Raw genomic sequence first — 26,420 nt, forward strand, 5'->3', positions numbered from 1 at the left:
GTTAGTCATTAAGAAACTCTTCTACTGAATAATATGGTCTTTTGTATAAATGGGCTTTTGTCATTTTACGGAACTTGAGAAAGGATGTTGCAGATTTAAGTTGTAAAGGGAGATGGTTGTATAGTTTTTTTACGGAATATAGTATAGATTTCTTTACTAACTCAGAAGTTAGACGAAAGAAATAGGTGAGTTAGAAATAGGACGAAAACTAACCGAATAGAGACAGCTTGGACATCTATATCTGCTTTTGACAACGATTTACGATTTGGGAATCAGAAGTTTCTATCTGTTTGTTCGTGTGGAACTTGGTAATCGATTTTAAACCAACTTCCTGATGAGCTGGAGACTTTAAATTAAACAAAATTGATTTTATGTTAATTGTTGTAGATTTAACGTCATCTTACCTCGTAACAGTATTTTCTCATTTCAGGTACAGAGGGTATTGAGAGAAGAAATCGTCAACCCTCTTAGGAAAAACCTTTTCGTCAGCGCAGACCACGTGATGAAGCTGCGTCGACTTTTAGATAGGCTGAGCAATATTTCGGGCTTGACGAGCGAGGAGAAAGACCCGGAAGAATTTTTAAATTCCCTTCTGGCTCAAATTCTCAGAGCCGAACCCTTCCTGAAGCTGAATTCAGGCCAAGAGACGTTCCATTATCAGTTGTTTGTAGAAAAAGACGCTCAACTCACCTTACCTACAGTCCAGCAACTGTTCGAACAGAGTTTCTTGACTAGTAATATTAAACTGAAGGAGGTTCCTTCTTGTTTGATCATTCAGATGCCTCGGTTTGGGAAAAACTATAAGATGTACCCTAGGATATTGCCGTCGCAACTTCTGGACGTGACTGATGTGATAGATGGATCTCCAAGAACGTGTATAGTCTGCGGAAAGCTGGCCAGGTACGAATGCAGAGAATGCTTCGATGACTGCAGCAATGCCGGTCTGGAAAGTACTGCTTTTTGTTCGGAGTGTCTGAAGACGGCCCACAGGCACGAGAAACGGAAAAATCACAAACCTACGAAGCTGAACGTATCCAGTGATTTATCTTCTGTGCAGGATCTGTACAGGTGGCCAAGGCTGTTCATGGAGTTATTTGCTGTGATTTGTATCGAAACGTCGCATTACGTGACGTTCGTTAAGTGTGGCGTGGGACACGAGGCTCCTTGGTGTTTTTTCGATTCCATGGCTGATAGATTAGGTAAGTTTATTGCTATTATGTTTACCTTTAATAGTGCTTGTAAAGGCTACCCCCCGTTAATATAGATAAATTGCCCTCACTTCCAGAATTAAAATATTTTCATTTTTTACGTTCTGAACGATTAAAAAATATCACCCAGCGCAATTTTAACCTACTAACCTCCTCCAACTACCCCCAGAAACGTGATTTTTTCGTTTTTATTTATTTTTTTTTCCAGTGGGCTACCATCAATTTAATTTTTTTTTAAATTCACACGCATATTCGAGGCTTTTACAAAACTTGTCTATTTTAGCTTACCAGCCATAGGTGTAGGCTAAAAATAAATTTCTTTCAAAAAAAGTGTATAACTTTTATTTGAAGATGGCTGCAGATCTATTGTTTTTGTTACGTGTATTTTTTCATAATATATGTCTCTGATTTCTAAAAAACTGGTTTTTGGAGATTTTCGGGATTTTCCCCATTTTATAGACTTCAAAAGAAATCAAATCAAGATTTTTTTTATAAATTATATATAATGTATATAAAATATATATAATGTATATATGTACATAATTTGAAGTTACTTTTAGGACATTCAAAAATTGGGCGAAATACTTTTAAATATATACATAAAAACCCATATTTATTCAGTTTTTTAAAGAGTTTATGTGAGTTTTTGCGGAGTTAATCATATTTTTTTAGGTCGATACAGCCTGAATCAATGCGTTTCTAATTCATATAAAAAAATGTGAAAAAGAATAGTTTTAGGCCTCAAAGAAACAAATACAATCATCGTTTATACGAAAAACCAGGTTTTCATGTATTATTCGAGGTTTTTATCGGATCGATATATTTTTTTCTTTCTACATCATTAATCAGTGTGTTTTTAAAATTTTTTATAAAATAACATGGGACATGCTGTTTAATGATCTAGAAAGTTAAAAAAGTTGAATAAATCCAGTAAAAACCCCCGAATAACCCTTGAAAATCTGTTTTTTTCGCATAAACGATTATATTTGTTTAAGGTCTGAAACTATTATTTTTCATATTTTTTTAATATGGATTGGGGTCTCATTGATTCAGGTGGTATCAGTCTCAAATAATATTACTTACCCAGCAAAAACTCTTACAAACCATGAAGAACATGATTTTTAGGGGTTTAGAGGTGTTTCGTCCAATTTTTGAATGTACTAAAAGAATCAGTAAGTTCAAGTTATACATAACCTGTAAAAAAACCTTAATTTGATCCATTTTGAAGTCTATCAAATGGGGAAAATCACAAAAAAACCCCTAAAAAATAGTTTTTTGGGTTTTTGAAGGTGGAGCACCGTACAGATAAATCTGAAAAAAAATGAGAAATATATTTTTTGATAAAATACACAAAATAAAAAAATAAACCTGCAGCCATCTCAAAAAAAATAATTTTAGGTTATGTACACTTAACCTATGGGTCTATAAACAATAGACAAGTCAAAAAATAATAAAAGACGTCGAAAAATGACAAAAAAAACATACAAAAGCGTTGTTAAAGTGAAAAATCCATGTCAAAAAACGGGTAAAAAGTTTAATCAAAGTCAAAAAAGCAATGAAAGACTTCGAAAAGTGACAAAAAACGTAAAAAACGTTACAAAAGTGAAAAAACCGTACAAAAACATTAAATAAGTGTTGATAATGCGTCAAAAACTCTAGAGAAAATATCAGTAGGGTTGGAAAAGCAATATTAATTTAAAAAGCCATTCTGTATGTGAAGAATGAAAAATAAATTTAATATTACACTTATACATTTCGTGATGTAGTACTTTTATTAATAGGTTTGGATCCCGCGTATGAAAAAAAAGTTGATTAATAGCAAGCTGAAAATTTGTTAATAGCTTAAGGGTGTCTAGTCGGACAAACTTTGATATATGGGAACACTGGAACAGGGGCAATTTTAATTGTGGAACAGGTTAAAAATTTCGAACGGTCAGATCACAAAAACGGCACATGTATTTTGTCCGACAGAACAGACTTAAACTCTCCGAACAAAGATTAAACTCTCATGCAAAAATTAGACTGCTATTTATTACCAAATGGGCGTTTTAATGAGTGGAACATGTAGAATATGTCAAATGATAGGAATTATGACAGGTGATGAATAGCAGTTTGATTTTTGCATGAGAGTTTAATCTCTGTTCGGAGGGTTTAAGTCTATTCTGTCGGACAAAATAAATGTGCCGTTTTCGTGGTCTGACCGTTCGAAATTTTTAACCTGTTCCACAATTAAAACTGCCCCTGTTCCAGTGGTCCCATATATCAAAGTTTATCCGACTGGACACCCTTAAGCTATTAAAAAATTTTCAGCTTGCTATTAATCAACTTTTTTTTCATACGCGGGATCCAAACCTATAAAAAATGTGTGTTAAAAACTCTTAGCGTTTAAACGTGTACACATACAAAATTGTTAACATGTACACATGTAACAAACATCTTCATCTTCTGATTTTTTTTGTTTTTTTTTATAGGTGAAAAAAATGGCTTTAATATACCCGAAATGGTGGCCTGTCCCGACGTGTCGCGATGGTTATCAGACGAAACCATCTGCAAACAACTTCACGAAGAATATCCCTCGGACAGGCATTTGCCCGAGCATGCGCGTAGACTGTTGTGTGATGCCTACATTTGCATGTACCAAAGTTCAGATGTGATGATGTACAGATAAAAAGTGTCTATATACATTTCTTGTTTTTCATTTTTTTAATTATGGACAGATCGAGAGGATTGAAGCACATTTGTTAGTATTGTTCTGAAGCTATTTCTATGTGGCATTTGTGTAATTTACTATTCTAATTGAGAAATAAGGCACAATTTAACTTGAAAAATGATTTTATTGACGTTTCGACTTCCACTTCGGAGGTGTGAAAGTCGAACGTCCGAAGTGGAAGTCAAAACGCCAATAAAATCATTTTTCAAGTTAAATTGTGGCTTATTTTCCCAATTAGAATAGTAAATTATATTTGTTAGGTGACATTGTTACTGTTTATGTATCAAGGACAGGCCTAATTTTTTGTTTATGGCAGTTTTCAGTAGTAATTACACGAGAGCTCTAAAATTATCGATTTGTATCTCGAGTGACACTTTGACAGTTTTAATTTCACGACCCTAAGGGGAGTGAAATTATGTCGAAAGTGTCACGAGGGCAAAACAAATCGGTAATTTTTAAGAGTTCGAGTGTAATTCGATAGGATTATTTCATGAATAAAACGGTTTTTTAAACCATTTACCCATAGTGTACTAAACTAAAGTGTACTAAAGTTTAAACCATAGTGTACTATTTGACAAGTTGTAAAACATTAATTGTTATTAATATGATTGAATGTTCATTTTTGAGTAGCAACGAAGGTCATCTGACGGTATATTTGACGACGGGAAATTATCGAAAAAAAATTCCGCTGTAATTTTTATTCTTGTAGGTTTCTATTGGTCAAAGTCTGTATGAATGCAATAATCTAGCAAATATTTATTAAAATATATCCAGGTGATTAGGCAATTGAGAAAGAAGTTATCTCAGTGGAATGAATACAAATATAATGGAAGTTGAATAATTTCTTACTAAATTACCTATATTCATTTATGGAAAGACCTAAACCATGAAACACCTAGAAATTGTGAAACCTCTGTACTCTGGGTGTTGAGATTTTGAAGTGGAAGAACTGACAAAATAGGGGAAAAACTGGAAGAGAAGAGATTTAAGATACTAACAGGAAAGGCTTAGCTCAGAAGAACAAATCAAATAGAAAGGCGCACAACGTGGGGCTACCATAACTGGGGAATTTGTTGCATCTGCGTGTTTGCTCGAATATTCACGAAGGTAATAGTTCTTCACAAAATAAAATGAACGACAATATCAGAGAACCATTTTATCCAAAATAATTAATCTATAGGCTTACCTGAAACTAACATGCAAACTTCAAAACTTCCACCATAACAGCATTGCTCATTGCTTCATATACAAATTATTGGATAGTTACTGGCTTTGTCAATTGGTTACTCCGAAGATTTATTGAAACCCTGTTTTTGGAAATACATAGTTGATTTTATGTAATTTATTCGATGGTATTCATTTGTTCCAGAAATTCGTCCCTCTGAAGGTTTATTAAGTTTGCATGTTACTGTTGAGCGAGCTTTGACCTGACTAATTCATCGATCCTCATCGTAAATTCGATTTCCTTTTCACAGTGGACACACAGCGGAGGAATGTCGTTTCAAAATCGATCGCGGGCGTATCACAAGAAATTTCTTGAGGGATATTATTAATTTTAATTAAATTAATTTAATCAGTGCCTAACCGCTACAATTGGAGAGAGTAAAATTGTAGAGACCTATATAATTGAAAGTTGTGTACAGCTTCTGGGAAAGATGACTTGAAACAGTTATCAGCATAGATGAAATATCAGCTAATACTGATTTTTGTTATCTGTTCTTCCATATCGTCAATATGTGTAAGAAAACATTTATTCCTATCAAACCAACACCGACATAGTGCTTGAATCCTTTTGTTCTCAGTACCAAATTCTCCTAGACCTTATGTTATTATATTAACACATATATTAACATTTATTAAAATATGTAAAGAATTGTGAAAGCTCCGTTATAATTATTTTTTTTCCTTTGGCATGTCAATTCCAAAGAATTATAAAAGATATATTGAAAATTTATTGTTTAAAATCTACTTCGATGAAATTGGTGAATGTATTCACAGGTAGATGTTCCTTTTAACTTGTAGATAGATTGAAGGACTCTAAATCGGGTTTTTTATAACAAAATACAATCTTATTCATGAATTTAAACTCATAGGCTGATCACTAGAGATTTCGATAGTTTTTTGTACCAATGAGACGCATTTTTTGTAGAAGTTTGTCTTTTTACAACACTAAACATAACCTAACATCGTCATTTGACCCAAATGTTTTGCCTTAGAGCACTCTAGAGGTCTTGAGTTGTTAGGAGCAAAATCTGAAGAATACGGTGGAAGACAAGCAGTGTCTTCCTTTAAACACTCCAATAAAGCCATAATAATCGCTATTGATTGTTCTTCCCGTCTTAACTTGTAAATTAATGGTCCAAATGACGTTAAATTTTGACAAATGACGTGTGAATGTCAATACTTTATGTAAATGTATTTTATGATTATTGGTGACGCCAGTCTTATAATGACGCCGTAAACACACATTAAACACTCCAATAAAGCCATAATAATCGCTATTGATTGTTCTTCCCGTCTTAACTTGTAAAGTAATGGTCCAAATGACGTTAAATTTTGACAAATGACGTATGAATGTCAGTACTTTATGTAAATGTATTTTATGATTATTGGTGACGCCATCTATATGTCAGCCACAGGCTTATAATGACGCCGTAAACACATAAACCGATTTCATCGAAGAAGACGAAGAAAACATACAACAAACTATAACCAATATTAGCACTCTGCGCAAACTTAAATAAAATGCCTAAAAAACACTGTTTATAAACTAAATTTGTTATCCTTTTAGAAAATTTGTTATGCTAAAAGGAATTGACATGTTAAAGTCAATGATGACAATATAAAAGCTATGTACCTATTATATAAGTAACTTCTAAAGTAAATGTTGTACATGGGTAGTGCAAATGACTGAAAGGACCAACAGTTTTTTGTTTGAATGTTTCTCTATAGTAAAACGAAAAATCGTGAGATGAAAGAGTCAATTTACTCAACAAGGGGAGTTGTTATACAATATAAACATTTGATTTATTATAAAACAAAACTATATGTTTACTAACCTTTTTAACGTTAGTGGTAAATTCCTTTCAAACTATACTCAAATTTTATTTTTAAACATCTTATTTATTTTATATAATAATTAAATTTACTATCAAATGATATTTATTTATATTTTATTAATCATTTAATATTTAGTCTAACTTTGAAGGTCTATCAGAAGTAAACAGCGTGTGCTTTATTGAAACGTTAACAGATGGCGTTAGGAGCAAACATAATAATTTAAATATAATTTGATTAATATATAAATAATCAATAAATAATACAATTCCTTTAACAAATTCAGAACACATAGTATGAAGCTTCGCGCTAGTCTATAGTACCACCTTTTTGGAAAATGGATATGTTTAAATGAAAGAAGTGCAAAATGTCAGTGAATATGTTACACAACAAATTGTAGATCTATAGAAAACATTCGGTTGAATGCACTACCCAAATCTAAATATTTATTTAAAGCTTGTTAGAGTATTACAACGCGAGAAATGTATACCCTATTCTAAAACAAAGCTAATCGCAAATTTATCTGGATTTCGTTAAGGGCATATCACACATTTTACTAATGATTACTGTTACGTTATTTTCTAGGGAAAAAAGATAAGTAAGTTCATAGAGTGATCAGCTGTGATTTGTTAATTTATTTGACTAATTTTACAGTTTTTATTTTCTACGCAACGCCTATGAGGGCGAAGAGATTTATTTTTGTCTTCTGAGATCATGTATAGAAACTAGAAATTATGTTAAGGTGTTCTATATACTTTTTTTATTGAAGTATTCGGTGTTAGAGCAAATACAATTATATATGATATGTTAAAAGTAGGTATTTTAGAAGTCCTCGGCCATTTCTACTTCTCCCACCACACTGAAATCACAAATCACGACCACAAGATGAAGTCATCTCTTTTCAACGTTTTTTCATGCTCTTTTTGATGCTTGATAAGTCAAGAGCTGGAATAGGCGTGGTTTGTGACGTCAGGGGCTTGGCTTATATTTTTAGCATATTGTGAAAAATGGAAATGGTTGGGGCTTCCCAAAAGACACAATTATGTCAAAATTATTATTCTTGACTTAATTTTTTTCAGATGTTTATAGTTCAAAGGAAAATTAGACAGGATCTTATTTTGTATTTTGTTCGCTGTCCATTTTATAAATTTTTTAATATTCGAAGTTTTTATTTCTTAGATTTCTTGTATTGATGGAGGAACAAACTATTCACATACTACTTTTATATACATTCAAACTATTTTTAACCGATACATCCGAACAGTAGATTCATTCCTATCTTGGTACGTAAAATTCTAGCAATCATAACATTTCTTTTGGTTGATTTCGAGGTGTTTAAGTGTTCTGGAAATGTGCCATGGTTTGTTTTTAAGGTTATGTTAGATTAGGTAATTTGCCACTTTATCTCTACTTGGCGAAACGTTGTGAAATATAATTGAGAACAGCATGGTAAATGACAACCAACTAATATAGAAAACACATAAAGCAAGAAAACAAATAAAATGTAAATAAGTGGACAAAACGTAAAAGCATCACAGACAACAGTGTAAAATATCCAACAAAGATAGAATTTAAGATGATATTAAGAAATCCGTTACATCACAAACCAATAAATTGGAGAGAGAGAGAGAGGGGGGGGGGGGGGGAGATTGGTATCCAGAATTCGACAGTAAAAAAATTTTGAAACACTTTAATTGGTGTCCTGTCATTTATCAAATTAGTTGATAATCGATGTCAAATATCGCTATACTTTTTATTAGCTTTAATAATCCGGCTGAAAGGACCAATGTAAAATATTTCCACGGATTCATACAAAACACAGATTGTCGATGAAATTTAAGATGTTGACAATAATTCAAAACTGACGTTATCCTAGAAACTTATTCAATGCAGTTATAAAATTGAATTGTGGCCAATGATCAGCTTTTAGGTAATTATTCTTTTCTGCAAACTTTTTGCTTCGATTTATTCCTGATTTTTAGTTTTACATATTTTCCACCTTCTCTGTCAATTTGATGTGAACAGTTAGTGCTATACTTTGTTTTTAAACCAAGAGAAGTAAACTAAAAAGACAGATTCACACCCAAGAAAGTCACTAGAAATATCATCAAATACATATTTTTTGGTTGATCATAGGGGACATCCATAAACTACGTCGTGGAGAAGAGGGAGGGGGGCTTGCTTATTTCGACGAAATACGACAGGGGTGGGGGATATGAGTGTAAATTCGACGTCGTTTAATATATTGGTATATTTAAATTTGTCGCTATTGTCTCTATAAATATAATTTTTTACTAGCTTTTACCAGCATTAAAGTATCAGATATTCATATAAAAACGTATAGTTTTTGAAATGAAATTAAAAATAAAACAAAACGTTTACGAATAAATACACCTTCGTTAAAATTAAAAAGAATTCTCTTATATATACTTTTATCGCATACATTTCGTTTTTATCAGTCACAGCCTTAAAATAATATTAGGTAGCTCTTTTGTACAGTACAACAAACAATAAGACATTGTTCTTTGGGTTTAAACAAGCGCTTCTATGTATACAGAACAACATCTGGAAGCAAACCATATTAAATTGTTAATTCATTTATGTGCTGCATACTGTGTGTGAAAAAATGGTTCTGAAAAAATGAATGGAAATAAAATATTGTGTCCTATTTAGTTAGTAAGTCGTATTTATACTTAGAGAAGATTTATACGCAAAATCTTGGTCCAATGCTATTTAAATGCATTCATTTTTTTCAAATACTCAGAAAACTAATAAAAATTTTTGAAAAATTTAAACGCAGATTGAGAGATTACATTATTACCGAGGGCCAAAAGTTTCTGAAAACATCTATAATGTTTATTTTAATAAGTTACAGGGATAAAAAAAGATAATATTTAGTCTGATTTTTAAGTTCAAAAATTTCATTCAAAAGAAACCTTTTGTTTATTCTAAGGGACTTTCAGCCCTCGGTAATAATGTAATCTTTCATTCTGCGTTTATATTTTTCAAATATATTTATTAGTTTTCTCAGGATTCGAAAAAAGAATGCATTTAAATAGCATTGGACCAAGATTTTGCGCCTACCCCCTTAATTGTTCTTGTTATGATACACTCGCAAATAAAGTTTCAAGGTTGATTAAAAAAAAACAGAAATAACATTGAATTTTTTTTAAATCACTGAAAGGAGGGTCGTGAACTGCAATGACGACGTCGACTAGGGGGGGGGGTTCGTCTGTAAACGACGAATTACGACGGAGGGGGGGGGTATTAAAAAGTTCAAATTTTTTAATTTTTTACGACGTAGTTTATGGATGCCTCCATATCGGCCTTTGACGGTAATCCATGAATATTATATTATACTAATACGTCACTAAAGAGTTCTAAAAACAATAGTTTTTTACATAAAACCAGACTAGAAATCTAAAAATTAAAGGAATAACGCAGAAAATACAAAAAAATCGCCGATATAACTTTATTAATCTATGAAATGCCAATAGTGTCAAAAGTTTTATAAATGTGATTAGTGTCAAAATTTGATAACAGTGGAGTAAACTTGCCTGAGGTTGGACCAATTACAAACAAGCTTTACGCGGGAAATTTGAATTACTTATCTTCTTTTAAAAACAGATTATAGTACTTTTTGTATTCGATTTAATTTTACTCCAACTTCACGGAAGAAGTAACTAAAATATATACTCTGAAAAAATAAAGTCTACACTCTTCTTTACAGCTGTACTTGATGGATATCATATTTAGGCGCTGAGTAGCGATGGAGTATTTTTTTATTTTTTCTAAAACTATTTATAAATAAAGTATATAGATTGTTTTGTTTACGAATATGTTTTACAATTGTATAATAATATTTAAGACGTTTATTACTGTTGATATTCGAAAGATGAAAGTCAGTATTTTAATTGTTAATAACATTTAATAGGCCGAGAGCCAGCGACAGTCAAATTATTACTCTTTATAGTATGGTACTAAGGGTGCTGTATATGAGGGTAGGATTCAATAAGTGATTTTCAATACTATTGTATTGGGTATGGGTAATAGGCTAATATTGTATAACGATTTTTCCTTGCAATTGATCACAAGTAATAGACGGAGAGGCAGCTCTGAAAAGTCTCTTTGAATTTACTAAAGCTAAATTTTTCACAGTTGATTACTGTGATTGTGTAGAGAAACATACTGCGGTCGGTCAAGCGAAACGTAGAAGAGGGGTTACTGAGAGGGTATCAAAGTTGCTTTCCTACGAAGGTAATTAAATCCATTTACTAAGGCTGAAAATCAGTACACACATTCTAAATTAAATATAAATCAAAGTTATTATAGTCGGTCAGCTGTATGACGGGACAGAGCCGGTCGGTCGGCCCCAGTGAATGTACAGGGTTATTCGGTTATTCACTATATTTTGACCCCCTTGTAAACTGCTTTATTTACAGAATTAGAAAAAAATGTAAAATACAAAAGTTATTCGATTTTTAAATTACGATTTTTTGACATATATATGATGACGTAATCGACTATTTTTTTAAATGAGAATAGGGGTCGCGTGCTAGCTCATTTTAAAGGTTATACAATTCTCTATACAGTACTATAAAAATTAAGATCATTATTTATACAGGGTGTCCAAAAATAGTTTGAATTATTAATTAAACAATTAATTTAATTAAAAAAAAATTTTTGGACACCCTGTATAATTAATCATGTTAACGTTTATATTACTGAATAGGGAATTAAATAACCTTCACCTAATAACTATTAGGTGAATAACCACCTAATAATAGGCGACCCCTATTCCCATTTAAAAAAATAGTCGATTACGTCATCACGCCCAAATGGATGACGTCACTAGTACGATATATATGTCAAAAAATCATAATTTAAAAATCGAATAACTTTTGTATTTAACATTTTTGTCTAATTCTGTAAATAAAGCAGTTTACAGGGGGGGGGTCAAAATATAGTGAATAACCCTGTTCATTCACTGGGGCCGACCGACCGGCTCTGTCCCGTCATACAGCTGACCGACTATAATAACTTTTATTTATATTCAATTTAGAATGTGTGTACTGATTTTCAGCCTTAGTAAATGGAGTTAATTACCTTCGTAGGAAAGTAACTTTGATACCCTCTCAGTAACCCCTGTTCTACGTTTCGCGTGACCGACCGCAGTATGTTTCTCTACACAATCACAGTAATCAACTGTGAAAAATCTAGCTTTAGTAAATTCAAAGAGATTTTTCAGCGCTGCCTCTTGGACTATAAGTTCTACGTGGCGTTTAACGTAACAGCTAAACACCGAAGTTAATTAATTTCTTTGATCTTACAAAAAATATCATCATCAGTAGTGCTACAGCCCTAGTTAAATTTCGACCTATTAGTCTTGCCTGCCTGTTGGTCTTGGTCTACCTCTGCTCCTATTTCCTACTGGTACCTCTAATAGGGTTCGTCTGGGTGGGGAATTTTTATTGGCTTTTGACACATATCCAACCCATCTAAGCCTACCTATTTTTATGAAAATATTTTCTAATTCTGCCATTTACTAATTCTGTATATTTCTCGTACAATTCGAAATTATATCGCCCTATCCAAATACCGTTTTCACAGTTTGGGCATATTATTTCTCTTAGTATCTTTCTTTCGAAGATGAGCAGGCAATTTGCGTCTGTTTTGGAGATGGTCCAGGTTTCTATCTCATCGTTTCTTATTAGGCCCTCACTGATTTCGTCCAGCTCGAATTCTAAGATGGTTTGACTATAAACTAAACAACAATGGTAATAAAATATACCCTTGGCGCACCCTACGGCGAAACTGGATATCTTCAGTCAGATTCCAATAGAGGTTACTATGCATTTTACAAGCGTTTTATATACCATTTTCGTACCGTTCAAACGCATACTCAGAATTGTCTCTAGTCTAGTGAGCTCTCGGACTATAAACTGTATAATCTTCCGAATTATAATCAATGTTCAATATAAAAGATTAGGAAGGTGAAAACCCAAATATCAGACAGCAGTAAAACGAGATTACTATTTCATTGTAGGTACCTGAGTGAATAGACTCATTTGATGAACTAAAAGCTGTCTACAGTATCTCGTGTAGTTAGTTATTTGATATATCGGTCATATACAAAATCTTAGGTTTCGCACTATAAGGTTTGTCTGAATGATTGATAGTCGCTGGCTCTTGGTCTATGATTAATAGAATTATTTGTGTTCTATTCTTATCCATTGTAAAAGTTTTTACTCTGTTGTATATAGTTACTATTTGCTAGTGTAAAATAAAAAATTTACAACTCTGGCAATCTTGTATTATTAGAGTATGAAATAAAACGCCTTCCTATTCTGCCCTTTTTTGCAGATATCTAAAAATAATTAAACCCGTAAAAGATCGCTTAAAAGTTTGAAAATATACATCAACATATTAAATGACAGATCACTGATGATTTGTTGATGGCGCCTCGGCCTCACAGCCACCAAGATTTAGTAGTATGACATTTCAATGGATTATCATTATATTTTTTCACAGAACAGCAAAAATCATACAAAAGAAACTAATACCTAATGATTGTAGCATTCAGTGCAGATATTTTTTGCATTGCTGAGCAGACAATTTTCCTGCAGTGTGTAGAACATAATATATTTGTTTGGAATACCGATTTCTTGATCTCAGATATATTAAGTAGCATATTTTTCTTTGACCTGTGGTCGGCAGTTCTTCTACTTCCGGTTTATCTCTAACCGTTCAGAAATTAGGCTTCTAATTAAGTTATACTTCTTTAGGCGCGATTGAGATTAAGGGTGATTATTTATTATTAATCTGCGCGCATGCGCACACCGACAGTATGGTGTTAGTCGTTATACGGGCTTTGATTGGGTGTTGAAATGATCTGTCAATACTAAATAATTGTTCAATATGGAGGTAAATAAATGTTGTATAATATATTAGTTTTATTGTTGTGGGGACAGAAACAAAAAAGTTTATAATTGTAGTGACTTTTTAAATAGTTTTTAAAAGCAACAAGTACGTAATAATTGTAAATATTTCAGTATCCTAATAGTAGTGTTCGCGCAGTACAAATCGAGCATACCCAGAGTAAGTTCGGGATTAGTTTCTAATGCGCAGGCGTCAACGTAAACTTATCCTGGACATGCTCAGGATTTTCCGCTCCGCGAACAATTTTCGGATTCGCAATGTAATGACGGGTTGCATACATTAAGGTTAGAGAAGGAAGCCTTTTGTTGTCTCTTTCTTATTTCGAAATAAATGTCAAAAAAATGCAAATGCAACAAATTTCTATGTCAACAAAGAGAAAGAGAAAAGAGAATAAAGGCAACAGGCAAACGATTAACTTTCAACTTTCTATTCAATAATTCAATGCCTTTCTTAGAAGGTAGAAATTTGATTAGAGACTTTCTTTATTATTTCCACAATATAATGTGGTTATTTCCACTCTGAAATCCAGCTTACATTCTTGTAGAGAGTAAAAGATTGTTGATATTTAGATAATTACATATAAAAATTACCTTTAACTTCATGGGGGTTGAACATTATCTGAAGGAAGGAATAATTTAGTAAAACGATCATTTCCAATTTTGATATCTATGTATTGAATTTAATGGGTTGTGGCATTGTGTTGTGGTTTATTACACCACAAAAATAATGAAATATAACAAGACACAAGAAATAGTTTCAGAATAAGTTTGATGTATTGTTTATGTTTCATTATATTCAATAAGAGACTAATTTAACTCATAAATTAAACTGAAAAATAAACCACAAGAATATGTAGATACTTATAAGCTCATTTAGATAGAAGAAATTAAGTAAAAACAGAGTACAATTTATTGTAATACATACTACCTTAATAGATAATTATCGAATATCGAATGAAAATAATACTAGAAAAGGTACCTACTTATTTATAAACATACGAAATGGAAAACATTGAGAAAACAACTAAAAAAGCTTTAATATAAAAAATATTAAAATTTGTTTGAAGAATATTTAAATGATACAACACTTTGCATAATTTCAAAGCTTTAAAAACCAGAATCTACATCTACAAGCTGTTTAACAAAACAATATTTTAGGTTAAGAATTGGAAGGAGTAAGAACAGAATGTCAAGAAATTCTTCCCAAATATTTTGTGCGCCTGTGCGAACTTAAAATCCGAAACAAAATCCTCGAACGTGGAGAGCGTATCCCGGACATGTTCAGGATCTTTTTTCTGTACTGCGCGAACACCGAATTAAAAATCCGGAGGGTGTTCAGAAGGAAAGATTTGCACTCCGCGAACGCCCAATTTTGTAATGCGCAGGCGTTCTCCCTCTGGGTATACCCAGGACGTACAGCGCGATCAAAGCTAATAAAAAATTTCATAGGTACCTACCTATTTGAACCTACCAAAATACATAGTATGTAATACTTTTATTTACATAATTTGATTACCATCAAAATTTCTATCAATATTCACCTAATATATTGTTTTCTTAGTCTATGTTTTGTTGTATTTTTTCAATTCTAAATCATTTCAATTCAAAATCAAGAACTGTCAAAAGTTTAATCCGTTTAGTTAGTCGATATTCGCACATAATGACGCATTGTCTCCGTGGCGAAGCGTTTAAGGTGAATGAATTTCAATACTAACTGCGCTGATAAGCGGGTTCGAACCCCAATAGAAACTTTTATTTTTTTTTATACATTTTATGATTGTAAGTATATTTATTATATAATTTTATTTTCAGAAAATACGTATTTAGTTAAAAAAGAATGTGTGTGTACTTTGTACGCACATAAGAAGTTATACTTATAACAGAATAAAACACACAAACACATTGAAAAATGCCACAAATGATTTCTGAACAATAATTGTTGGAAAAATTTTAATTAAATACGTATTTTCTTAAAAAAAAATAATATAATAATATACTTACAATCATAAAATGTATATAAAAAATTAAAAAATAAAAGTTTGTATTGTGGATTGAACCCACGTACATTGTGTTTAAATTCCAGCACCTTCAGATATCGGCTACGGGTGACATATGCATCTTACTGGAAGATAGAGCAACTGAACAACTTGACAGTTCCGAATTTAAGCACATTAGTTTGATGTCTACGGAATTAAAATATTACAACACAACAAAACCGAGCAAGAAAACAATATTACATGAATATTTTTAGAAATTTTGTTGGTTAGGTAGGTTTATTTTACATACATACTAGGTAGGTTTATTTTACATTTTCCAAATAGGTTATGTAATTTTTTATTGCGATACTGATACATTTACAATTATTATTACGTACCTGTTGCTTTTAAAAACTATTTAAAAAGTCACTACAATTATAAACTTTTTTGTTCCTGTCCTCACAACAATAAAACTAATATATTATACAACATTTGTTTACCTCCATATTGAACAATTATTATTGACAGATCATTTCAACACCCAATCAGAGCCCGTATAATGACTAATACCATACTGTCGGTGTGCGCATGCTCGCAGATTAATCATAAATAATCACCTTCAATCGCGCCTAAAGAAGTAGAACTTCAAAAATTTTCCGACAATTATTGTTCAGAAATCATTTGTGGCATTTTTTAATGTGTTTGTGTGTGTTTTATTCTTTTATTATTTTAATTTTTGGCACTGTTTTAATAAAAATGTTTGACAAGTAGTAAGTATAAATTAGTTTAATATTTAAATAAAATATAAATAAAAGTATATTAATTTCGTTTAAATCATATAATAGAAGTATAACTTCTTACGTGCGTACAAAGTACACACACTTTCTTTTTTTATATTCTTTTACTAGCTCATTTCCAGTTTTAAAAAAATTTCTTCTCTGCATTCAATGACTTTCATTATTATGGCTGTGAATGTGGATCAAAGTGTGATTGTGATTGAAAGTGCGAATGTGGATCAAATGGAAAAATACAACCAAAGGCTACCTTCTTGTTCTTCTCCCCACATTGTAGATAGCACATAACTTGTCCTTTGTAGCCACTTCTCCTTTAGCAATATAATTACAGGTTTTTTCCTCTCCAGTTGTGTTTTTATCAATTTCGAAATTGTAGTGCATGATATATGGACCGTTCACTCTTGTTAGAGTATAGGTCGCTCAAATACTATGAGTTCTTTCAATCCATTTCACGCGGTGGATTAGTCCGCAGTTTCCTTTAAGTTGTCTCGTTTATAGGTTGTGATGTTTTTTTTTTGCCTTCTCTACTATCTTCCTCCACTCTCTCCGGTCCTGAATAATTTCTCTCCAGTTTGCAATTTCCATCTTTGATATATCGTCTAGAAGTTGATCTTCCCATCTTATTTTCGGTCTTCCTCTAGGTCTATTTTTTACTGGTTTCCAGTTCAATATCTTCCTGATCAGTTCTTCTACCCCTCTTCTTTGTGTGTGACCAAACCATCTGAGCCTTTGTGCTTTAATTTAGTGCATTGTGGATAGTATAAAAACGCTTTTAGATCTCTTAACATAGATCTCTTTAGGAACATAAGATAACAATGTAGTTGTTTTTCAGAATCCAAATTTTAAGCCATTTATTTCCCTAGTTTTGTTTGTATTCTCAGCTGAACTTAAAACTAAGAATCAAGGGCCTAAAATGTTATATATCTCCTGTAATACTATATGGATGTCAAATCTGGATCATGATGATGAACAAATTCGAAGCCTTCGAGATGTGGTCATATCGTAGAACGCTTAAAATATCATGGGTTCAATGCATTTCAAACATAGAAGTCGTAAACAGACTAGGTCAAGCCGAAGGTAACTTTACAAAGATGATAAAAATGAAAAAAGGGATGCCTGGGGCATATGAGAGGTAACAGATACTGGATACTGCAGTTAATACCCAACGGAAAGATGGAGGGAAAAAGAGGTAGAAAGAAATATTCATGGCTCCGAAACCTTCGTCAATGGAATGGCTTATTAGCAGATCAATTATTACATGCCGCGCAAGATCGAGAACGATATCGGCAAATTGTCATGAAAGCTACCCACGCCTAAAATTTTGGTCACGGTACGCAAAGAAGAAGTCTTATGTGGTGAACATGAAGCAGGAATCGTTTTTATATTTTTGCGCAGGGTTGCACAAAATATATTGCAAATTAGAAACTGCTTATTGGCGCTTCTCAGGCTCCTTGCGAGTAGGTTCTTCTTATTTAAGAATCATAACCCTGGATGGGTCTTTGCTTGTCTTGTCTGGCTATGTCCTCTCATTCAGATCTCTCCTGTGCCCTTCTCCTCCATTGTCTAATGTTCATGGTTTTCAGGTCGTGTTCCACGTCATCCAACCATCTCGTCCTGGGTTTTTTCGCCCTCCTACCGCCTTCCATTGTACTTGCGAGTAGGTAGGTACTTAAACTTAAGGGTTAAATCTGTAGATGAACCTTCGAAAGATTGGAAATAAACAACAATAAGTAAAAGATATTTGAAATTATTTATTGTTAAAAGACAAAATTTTTAACTATGCAGTAAGGGAAAAATAGTCTAGAACATTCTTAGCTGTATCAGACATCAAATCCTCCTGGACAACAGAAAATCCGAGGGATAGGTGTAAATAAATAAGACATGTACCCACTATGTTCGCGAATCTCTTGCGCTCCTGCAAATGCACCACATACTGGATACGTTTGCGCTCCCAGACCGTCCAATAGTGCGCGAACGTATCCACAATGACTAATAAGTGCAATAAGTGGAGCAGTTGCAGGAGCGCGGAGTGCAAGAGGTTCGCGAACATAGTGAATACCTAGCTTAATGTCTTGGTAGCTCTAAATTATAAATACGTCCATGAAAACTTGATAAACACTACAAACAACATCAGTAATAAATCAAAATTTCAAAAACGTTTTATTTAAAAAATATCCTTGCCTTTTAATTACTGTTTTTCGAAGGAATACCTATCAAATACCGTTTTTTTGCCAAAAAACATCATTATGAGTTAATTATACGGTATTTATTAGAACTAAACATCGTTTCGCTTATATAATTACAGCTGTTACTAATTATAAAAATATAAAAAATCGTATGGACGAAAATAACTGATGAAGAGTATGTGTTTTTACTTTTGTTTAAAAACAAATTTCAAGGTTTCACCTTATGTCGTTTGCGCAACCGTGCCAGGAAACAAGGGATATACACGAAGTTCTCTCTCGTACAATAATACCAGAAAACAATGATAAGAACAAAGACGTAAGTATGACGGTATGCTTATCTAAGCGTTTTTATTCGGAACTTACTTGCGTTGCCAACGTTATAAATTTAATGGTTCTTTCAAGAAACTATTTAAACACAAGGAATAGAAATATTAAATATCTATCCAACGACTCGTTTTATAACAATTTTATTTGTATAATAAAATATGAAATAGAGTAAAAAGATATATTCAAAACGAACTTTAACTCGTATAACTCATTGTAAAAAAATTGAATTAAAAAATTTCTTGTCAAAGATTTGTAACGGCAACGATCCGACAACATTGCCTGGCTATTTCTGTCACTGACAGTCAAATGTCAATTCATATTTGAAGTTGTTTGTTTCTTTGTACTGCGGCCAAGCTATTGTTGACCCTCTATTTTTAGTATTTCAGCATTCATTATAAAATTTTTAGCAAGTTTGTTGTGCCATCGTAGTGTGAAAATGATTAGGGACTGCGATTATTCTGAACACTAGCTAAAAGTGATATAATTTGTGTGTGTTCTCGAAGGAAGGTGAAAATAGTGGACTCGTCCTATATCTGTTTTGTGTGTGAAATTATTTGTTTGTATCCCAAAAATCTGAACTAAAACTCTCCAACTACTTGCAAAGTGGTTATCATTTGGTTTAAACTGTTTGTAATGTGCCCAAATTACCTATTGAGCAAGATATCTGTAAGGCGTACCTTTGTGCCGACGGTTAATCTCCTTCATTCCAAAAGAAAAGGAATATTCATACATCCCACAGCAATGTTTAAAAACTGTTTATTTAATAGTAGTGCTTGCATACCGTTTAGACAATAAATCCATATAAAGGTCACAAGTGTTTTATAATCGTTTTGAGTTCGTTACTACTTATACTACACCAGCCAAGATGAAGCTGCTAGAGAGTACAAGATTTGAAGCCATCAACAATGCCCTATGTATCCAAACAGGCGACAGCAAAATCATTGGTCGTATCGAAAGTTATTCATGCAAAATGGCAGGCACTGACAAAGCCCTCTATAAGAGATTCAACGCTGAAGGTGTCAATCCCAGTGATCTACAAGCACTTTCACCACCTCAAGGAGTCTCCCCAGGCCATTCCCAATACAGCAGAAGTATTTCTGGGGATGAAGAAGGCCCTTTATGTGATACTATTAGCCGTAAAACTCTGTTTTACTTAATAGCAACACTAAACTCGGCTTTTCCAGACTATGACTTCATGAACGTTAAGGTAGGTAGATAAATATTATTTGATTAGTTGATTACAAAATGCAATAGATAAAGATGATATAAGTATGACTCAAACCAGCTATACTTTGCAATATTTTTATGTGATATAAAATATAATGACTGATAACAGATAACTAAGGTGTTGTTAGTTGTAAAGATGACAAATACAGCGAAAATGCGTTCCAAGATTGTGGCTGTAATTTTGAATATTTTTTTGAGATATTTGGCACATGTATTCGTAATATAATAAAGAATGGCGGTACAGAGCCCAATTTGAAAAATATAGTAGTGTGTGGAAATTACTCTGTAATTAAATACAATATTAAAAAAACGAGCCTGTGCCGCCATTAAGAAGAACAAAAAAATACACTTTCTTCAAATAAACTTTTTTATCCCATGCCTAGATTTTGTGTCATTTTGGAACTACTAATGAAATAAAAAATTCTACATTGCCTTGTATTATTAAATGGAGTAAATTATGTCTCTCTGGGTATCACATAACATGGCCAAAATATTCAACTTTGCTATTTTTAACTGTTCTGACTACATCCATAACTTTTCCCATTAAATGCAAAACAACTTCGTTGTATACTCTATCCACCCGACTTATTTATTTATCAACGGGCAATCACCCAATTAAAATACAGTATAAACATTAATCACAGGAGATTTATAACCTAACCTAAAGTAAATTTAAAAACTTTAATCATACAAACTAGGAACATTAAATAAATAACAAACATTAACAAAAAATGTACAAAACACAAGGATATCAAGTTATCACGCACAGTTTTTAAGCTGAGCTTTAAATTTATTTGGAAAACTGTAACAATCTAAACCTTCCGAATATTGGTTAGCAAATCTAGGTGTTCTGGACATGAAGGAGTTGTGTCCGTAGTTAGTGCGATGCGGTCTAATGTAAAAAGGTTGAATTAGCCTCGTTTGTCTACTGGGAACATGGAGGCTAATTTTCTCCAATAGTTGAGGACTAAAATTATTGGAGTGTAGTATATTATAAAACATTGTGAGATCCTTATGCATGCGTCGGATTTGGAGAGAGGTTATGTTGAGTGACTTTTCTATATTAGAATAGTTAATTTCATGAACCCTCTGATTTTGTTTAAATGCAACAAATCTTAAGAACTTGTGCTGAACTCTCTCAATAGCTAGAATATGGGTGTTATAGTGTGGAGACCAAACACATGAACAGTAATCTAGGTGAGGTCTCACAAGTGAACAATACAATACTTTTATGGATGGGATATTTAGAAAGTCTTTTGCACAACGTTTGATAAACCCTAAAAGTTGAAGTGATTTTGAGACAATAGATGAGATATAGGGGATGTAGGATAAGCTGGAATCGAGCACAACACCTAGGTCTTTTATCTGAGATACAGAGTCTAAAGGACAATCCTTAATAGTATAGATATGATTTGCAGGAGTTCTATTTCGACCAAAAACCATTAAGTGACACTTTTTAACATTAAGTTCCATTCCGTTGTTATCACACCAATAGCTCAACCGATCCAAGTCAGATTGTAATTTTTGACAGTCACCATCATTCTCGATTTTCAAATATAATTTTAAATCGTCAGCAAACATTAGGAAAAAAGCAAAGTGGAAACAGGAGACAATATCATTAATATAGATATTGAATAGAAGGGGTCCAAGGTGTGACCCTTGTGGCACTCCCGAAGGTACCTTAATTTCAAACGATTGAAAACCCTGAACACGCACTATTTGTATTCTTTCAGATAGGTAGGATAACAACCATTCTAAAAGTTCACCCTGGATACCCAGACCTCTCAACTTATTGATTAAAATGTTGTGATTTACCCGGTCAAACGCCTTTGTAAAGTCTGTGTATACAGCATGAACCTGGAAGCCACCTTCAAGAGATTCCACAAGGAAGTCGGTAAATGACAATAAATTAAGTTCAGTGGAGCGGCTAGAGAGAAATCCAAATTGCTGGTCGATAAAACAGCATTTTAAACTTGCTGACAAATAGTCACAAACAAGACTCTCAAAAACTTTGGGAATACAACTCAGAATGCTAATCGGACGATAATTGTTCACTTGAGACTTATCTCCAGATTTTAGTATTGGGGTAATAAAGCTAGTTTTCCAGTAGTCTGGGAACATCCTGGTCTTTAATGACAGGTTAAAAATGTGAAAAAGAGGTCTCGAAAGTAAAAAGCTTAAGTGTTTAAGAAAAGAAGGTGGAAGACCATCTGGACCTGGCCCCTTGTTGCTATCCAAAATGGAAAGTTTTTCATATATAGACAAAATAGAAATGACAAATTGAGATATAGTAAATTGTGATAAGTTGATGTCACCAGAATCTAAAATATTATCCTGCAAATCACAATCTCTATCACTATAAGTTTTTGAAAAGTATTCAGCAAACAAATTAACAATTGCATTGGATTCTCTGATACACCCAGATTTCAAAGGCTTTCAGATTCTTGAGAAGTGCATCCATTAGTGCCGGCGCAAATTGATCCTAAGCAAAAACAACCTGGCACCAGCGAGGTGCGTAGAGAGTTCTGCGCATCCTAATATCAGTGAATACAGTGCCAGGTCTAGCATGCGAACGTTTGTCATTGGCGTACAGTTTTCTGGTGTCGTGGGATGCGTGACTCAATTCTCAGTTGCGGTATTGTTTTCGAGATGGATGTAGAAAAGCTAATAGGACTCGTTCGGAATTACTATTATTATAAACAACACTGATTGTGATTGGATTGTGGTTGCAAAAACTGCTTACCTATTACATATATTTATATCTTGTCTACATATTTTATTTTTAAGCATGAACAAGCCCGGTATGATGACACATTTTATTTGAGGGTTGTGCGATATTCACAGATATGCTTAACGGTTTTTAATGATAATGTTGTGTAGATTTAAGAAATGAATGATATTTACAAAATTTTTATACCTATAGAAAAGGGATTACGCCATCATTTGTGACATTGTATTTCTAGGCCTGGATCCCGCGTACCAACAAAAAGTTGATTAATAGCAAGCTGAAAATTTGTTAATAGCTTAACAGTGTCTCGTCAGACAAACTTTGATGTACGGGAACACTGAAACAGAGGAAGTTTTAATTGTGGAACAGGTTAAAAATTTGGAACGTCAGACTACAAAATCGTTCCATATATTTTGCCGGACAGAACTTCCAATTAATTTGTTACCATTTCATTAAACTCTCATGGAAAAATTAGACTGGTATTTATCACTAACTGGGCATTTTAATGAGTGAAACAGGAAGAACATGTCAAATAACAGGAATCATGTTGGTTAGTAATAGCAGTCTGATTTTTGAATGAGAGTTTAATGATAGGGTAACAAATCGATTGGTTGTTCTGTCCGACAAAATACATGGGACATTTTCGTAATGTGACGTTCCAAATTTTTAAACTGTTCCACTATTAAACCTTCCCCTGTTCCAGTGTTCCTGTACATCAAAGTTTGACCGAATAGACACCGTTAAGCTACTAACAAATTTTCAGTTTGCTGGATCCAGGTCTATAAAGTAAGTTTTGCTTTTAAAATAAAAGGTGTCCTTCATTTTGTGTAGGTTCATTTAATAAAAATAAAAGTTAAGTTTCTGTAATACTTAATAGGCGGCATTTCGAAGACTTGCATCATATTGAAAAGATGTACCGCACGGCTCTGTAGTTAGTGTGGCTTTTGCCAATAAATCAAAGTTATGTGTTTACAAAAGCATATTATTTGAAAAATAAGGAGTACCATAATGTGTCATAATTATAATCTCCTTTATACAGATCAAAAAATTGTTTAGTATGTATTTCTAAATCCACACAATCATTGGAAAATGATTCATGGTAAAAATATCTATTAATGACACTGTTATCGACAAAGTCGATCAATTTTAAACTTGTCATCATATATTTATTAGACTTTTGTTAAGCAAGGCTATAATCAGCAAAAATCTTATTTAAAACATGCGAACCGTTTTTGCAATCACAATCAATGCAGTGTTTAACTTATGCTTGTTATTATAAAGGTATGTAGAAATAGAATACTCAGTGTAAGATATATGTTTATGCACCCCGCTTATGATCAAATTCGATGTTTTCGAAAGTCATACCGCTACGACTTCTAGGGACGTGTAAGATATTTTTAAAACGTTACTAGTTACATGTAGGGAACTACCGTTTTTTAGTTGCCTACTCAACTCAGTACAAGGATCAGATACATCAGTATTTTGTAATCAGTATTTGTACTCAGTACCACTGAGAACCGGTATCAATAGTAACCGTTACACGTTTGCACTTATTTTGCCCGTCTCTATTCGTTACGGCGACAGCTGACGGTCGGGTTAGCTTGTGTTTAATATGCGGCAAGCTAGGAAAATAACTGCACAGGTCACCCGTCCCACCGGCGCAGGTTGTGACTCGCTTAGGTTCAATATGCGCTGGGACTAAAAGTCCAACCGTTGACACCATACAAAAGAGTAGAGAATATATAATATCTCTGACAATAAAATTTATTTAATATACACCATAATTGTGTATATGGTGTATATTTAATATATACCATACAAAAGAGTAGAGAGTACATAACATTTTCAGACTTAAAGTAATTTATTTATTATTTATTTACGGACCGAAGTCCATTAGTACATGATACAATTAAAATGTCACACAAATTAAAAAGAATAAGATCTAGTAGGTACAAAATTGGTAAATACATAACAAACAACAACAAAGAATAAAATTAGTTGCTCTCATTTAACAATTGAGAGCTAGAACATTTTGAAATTGACAAATACAACTTATCCTAGAACAAAGACAATAACAGTAGTTGACAAATCAGTCTTGAAATTAGAACATTAAGTTAAGTATAAATGTAATTGTGTGGAAAACGCAGTAAAGTCGTTCACAAAGAAATCAATTTGCGGAGATAATGTGTTTGCTAATTTAATAGTTTTAGAGAGATAGGAACTTGAACCATAATTTGTGCGGTTAATGACCTCGTGGAAGGTGGTCACAGAACGGGTGGTTCTTGAAGGTACATGTAGACCAATTTTATTTAAAAGTGGGATACAGAATTTATGACCATGAATTAAGTTATATAAGAAGCAAAGATCTTTATGTTGACGACGACTCTGTAATGAGTCAAGTCGAATAATTTGCAGTAAAGACTCATAACTTTGACCAGTGAGATGCATCTTATAAGCATAATAACGTAAGAATTTAAGCTGAACTTGTTCGATTTTATTAATATGACAGTTATATTGAGGTGACCAAACACATGATGCATAATCTAAATGTGGTCTAACCAAAGAACAATAAAGAAATTTTAAAGAACGACCAGTCGTAAAGTCATAGCTGCATCTTTTAACGAAGCCAAGCATCTTTAATGACTTAGAAACCATGCTATTAATGTGTAGGTTGAAATTCAAGTTAGTATAAGAATAACACCCAGATCTATAACTGAGTCAACTAATTGTAACCTAGTGTCCCGTATAAAGTAAGAATTATTCTCAAAGTGTCTTAGTCGAGTAAAAGTTATAGCATGGCATTTGTTTGCATTTAAGTCCATACCATTAAGTGAGCACCATTCCACAAGACTATTAAGATCTGATTGCAAATTGTAGTGATCCAAATCAGAGGTAATTATGTGAAATAATTTAAGATCAGCAAATAGAAGAAATTGAGCAAAATTGAAGCTTTTATTTATGTCATTTATAAATAAATTAAAAAGGATAGGTCCTAAGTGGGAGCCTTGAGGTACACCCGATTTAACTATAATTTCATTAGAGAAATAATTCTTAATACGAACTATCTGCCTTCTATCTAATAGATAATTTCGAATCCAACTAAGCAGAGGATCAGAGAAACCCAACTGTTCAATCGTATGTAACAATAACGTATGGTTGACTCTATCGAATGCCTTGGAAAAATCTGTATAAATCGCATCTACCTGTTGTTTACTTTCCAATGCTTCATTTAAGAAGGAGGTATAATTTAACAAGTTCATTTCAGTTGA

The 26,420-nt window shown here is 32.8% G+C and overlaps 3 protein-coding genes across 3 annotated transcripts in view; all 3 read left to right on the forward strand.

The window, feature by feature from the left end:
* Positions 1-13,278, forward strand: part of LOC114324701 (ubiquitin carboxyl-terminal hydrolase CYLD) — a 62,330-nt gene extending 49,052 nt beyond the window's left edge. Inside the window, exons 7-8 of the mRNA XM_028272569.2 lie at positions 431-1,199; positions 3,680-13,278. Coding sequence (XP_028128370.1) covers positions 431-1,199; positions 3,680-3,876 — 966 coding nt within the window. The 3' untranslated portion in view covers positions 3,877-13,278. The remainder of the gene's footprint in view (positions 1-430; positions 1,200-3,679) is intronic.
* The window catches only part of LOC126887361 (uncharacterized), a 94,336-nt gene that overhangs the window by 11,432 nt on the left and 56,484 nt on the right, over positions 1-26,420 (forward strand). The gene's annotated exons all lie outside the window — the stretch shown is intronic.
* The window catches only part of LOC114326382 (repressor of RNA polymerase III transcription MAF1 homolog), a 37,996-nt gene continuing 31,082 nt past the window's right edge, over positions 19,507-26,420 (forward strand). Inside the window, exon 1 of the mRNA XM_050654815.1 lies at positions 19,507-20,403. Within this exon, the coding sequence (XP_050510772.1) occupies positions 20,062-20,403 (342 nt within the window). The 5' untranslated portion in view covers positions 19,507-20,061. The remainder of the gene's footprint in view (positions 20,404-26,420) is intronic.

Source organism: Diabrotica virgifera, chromosome 1, assembly GCF_917563875.1.
Source record: "Diabrotica virgifera virgifera chromosome 1, PGI_DIABVI_V3a".
Classification (NCBI taxonomy): Eukaryota; Metazoa; Arthropoda; class Insecta; order Coleoptera; family Chrysomelidae; genus Diabrotica; species Diabrotica virgifera.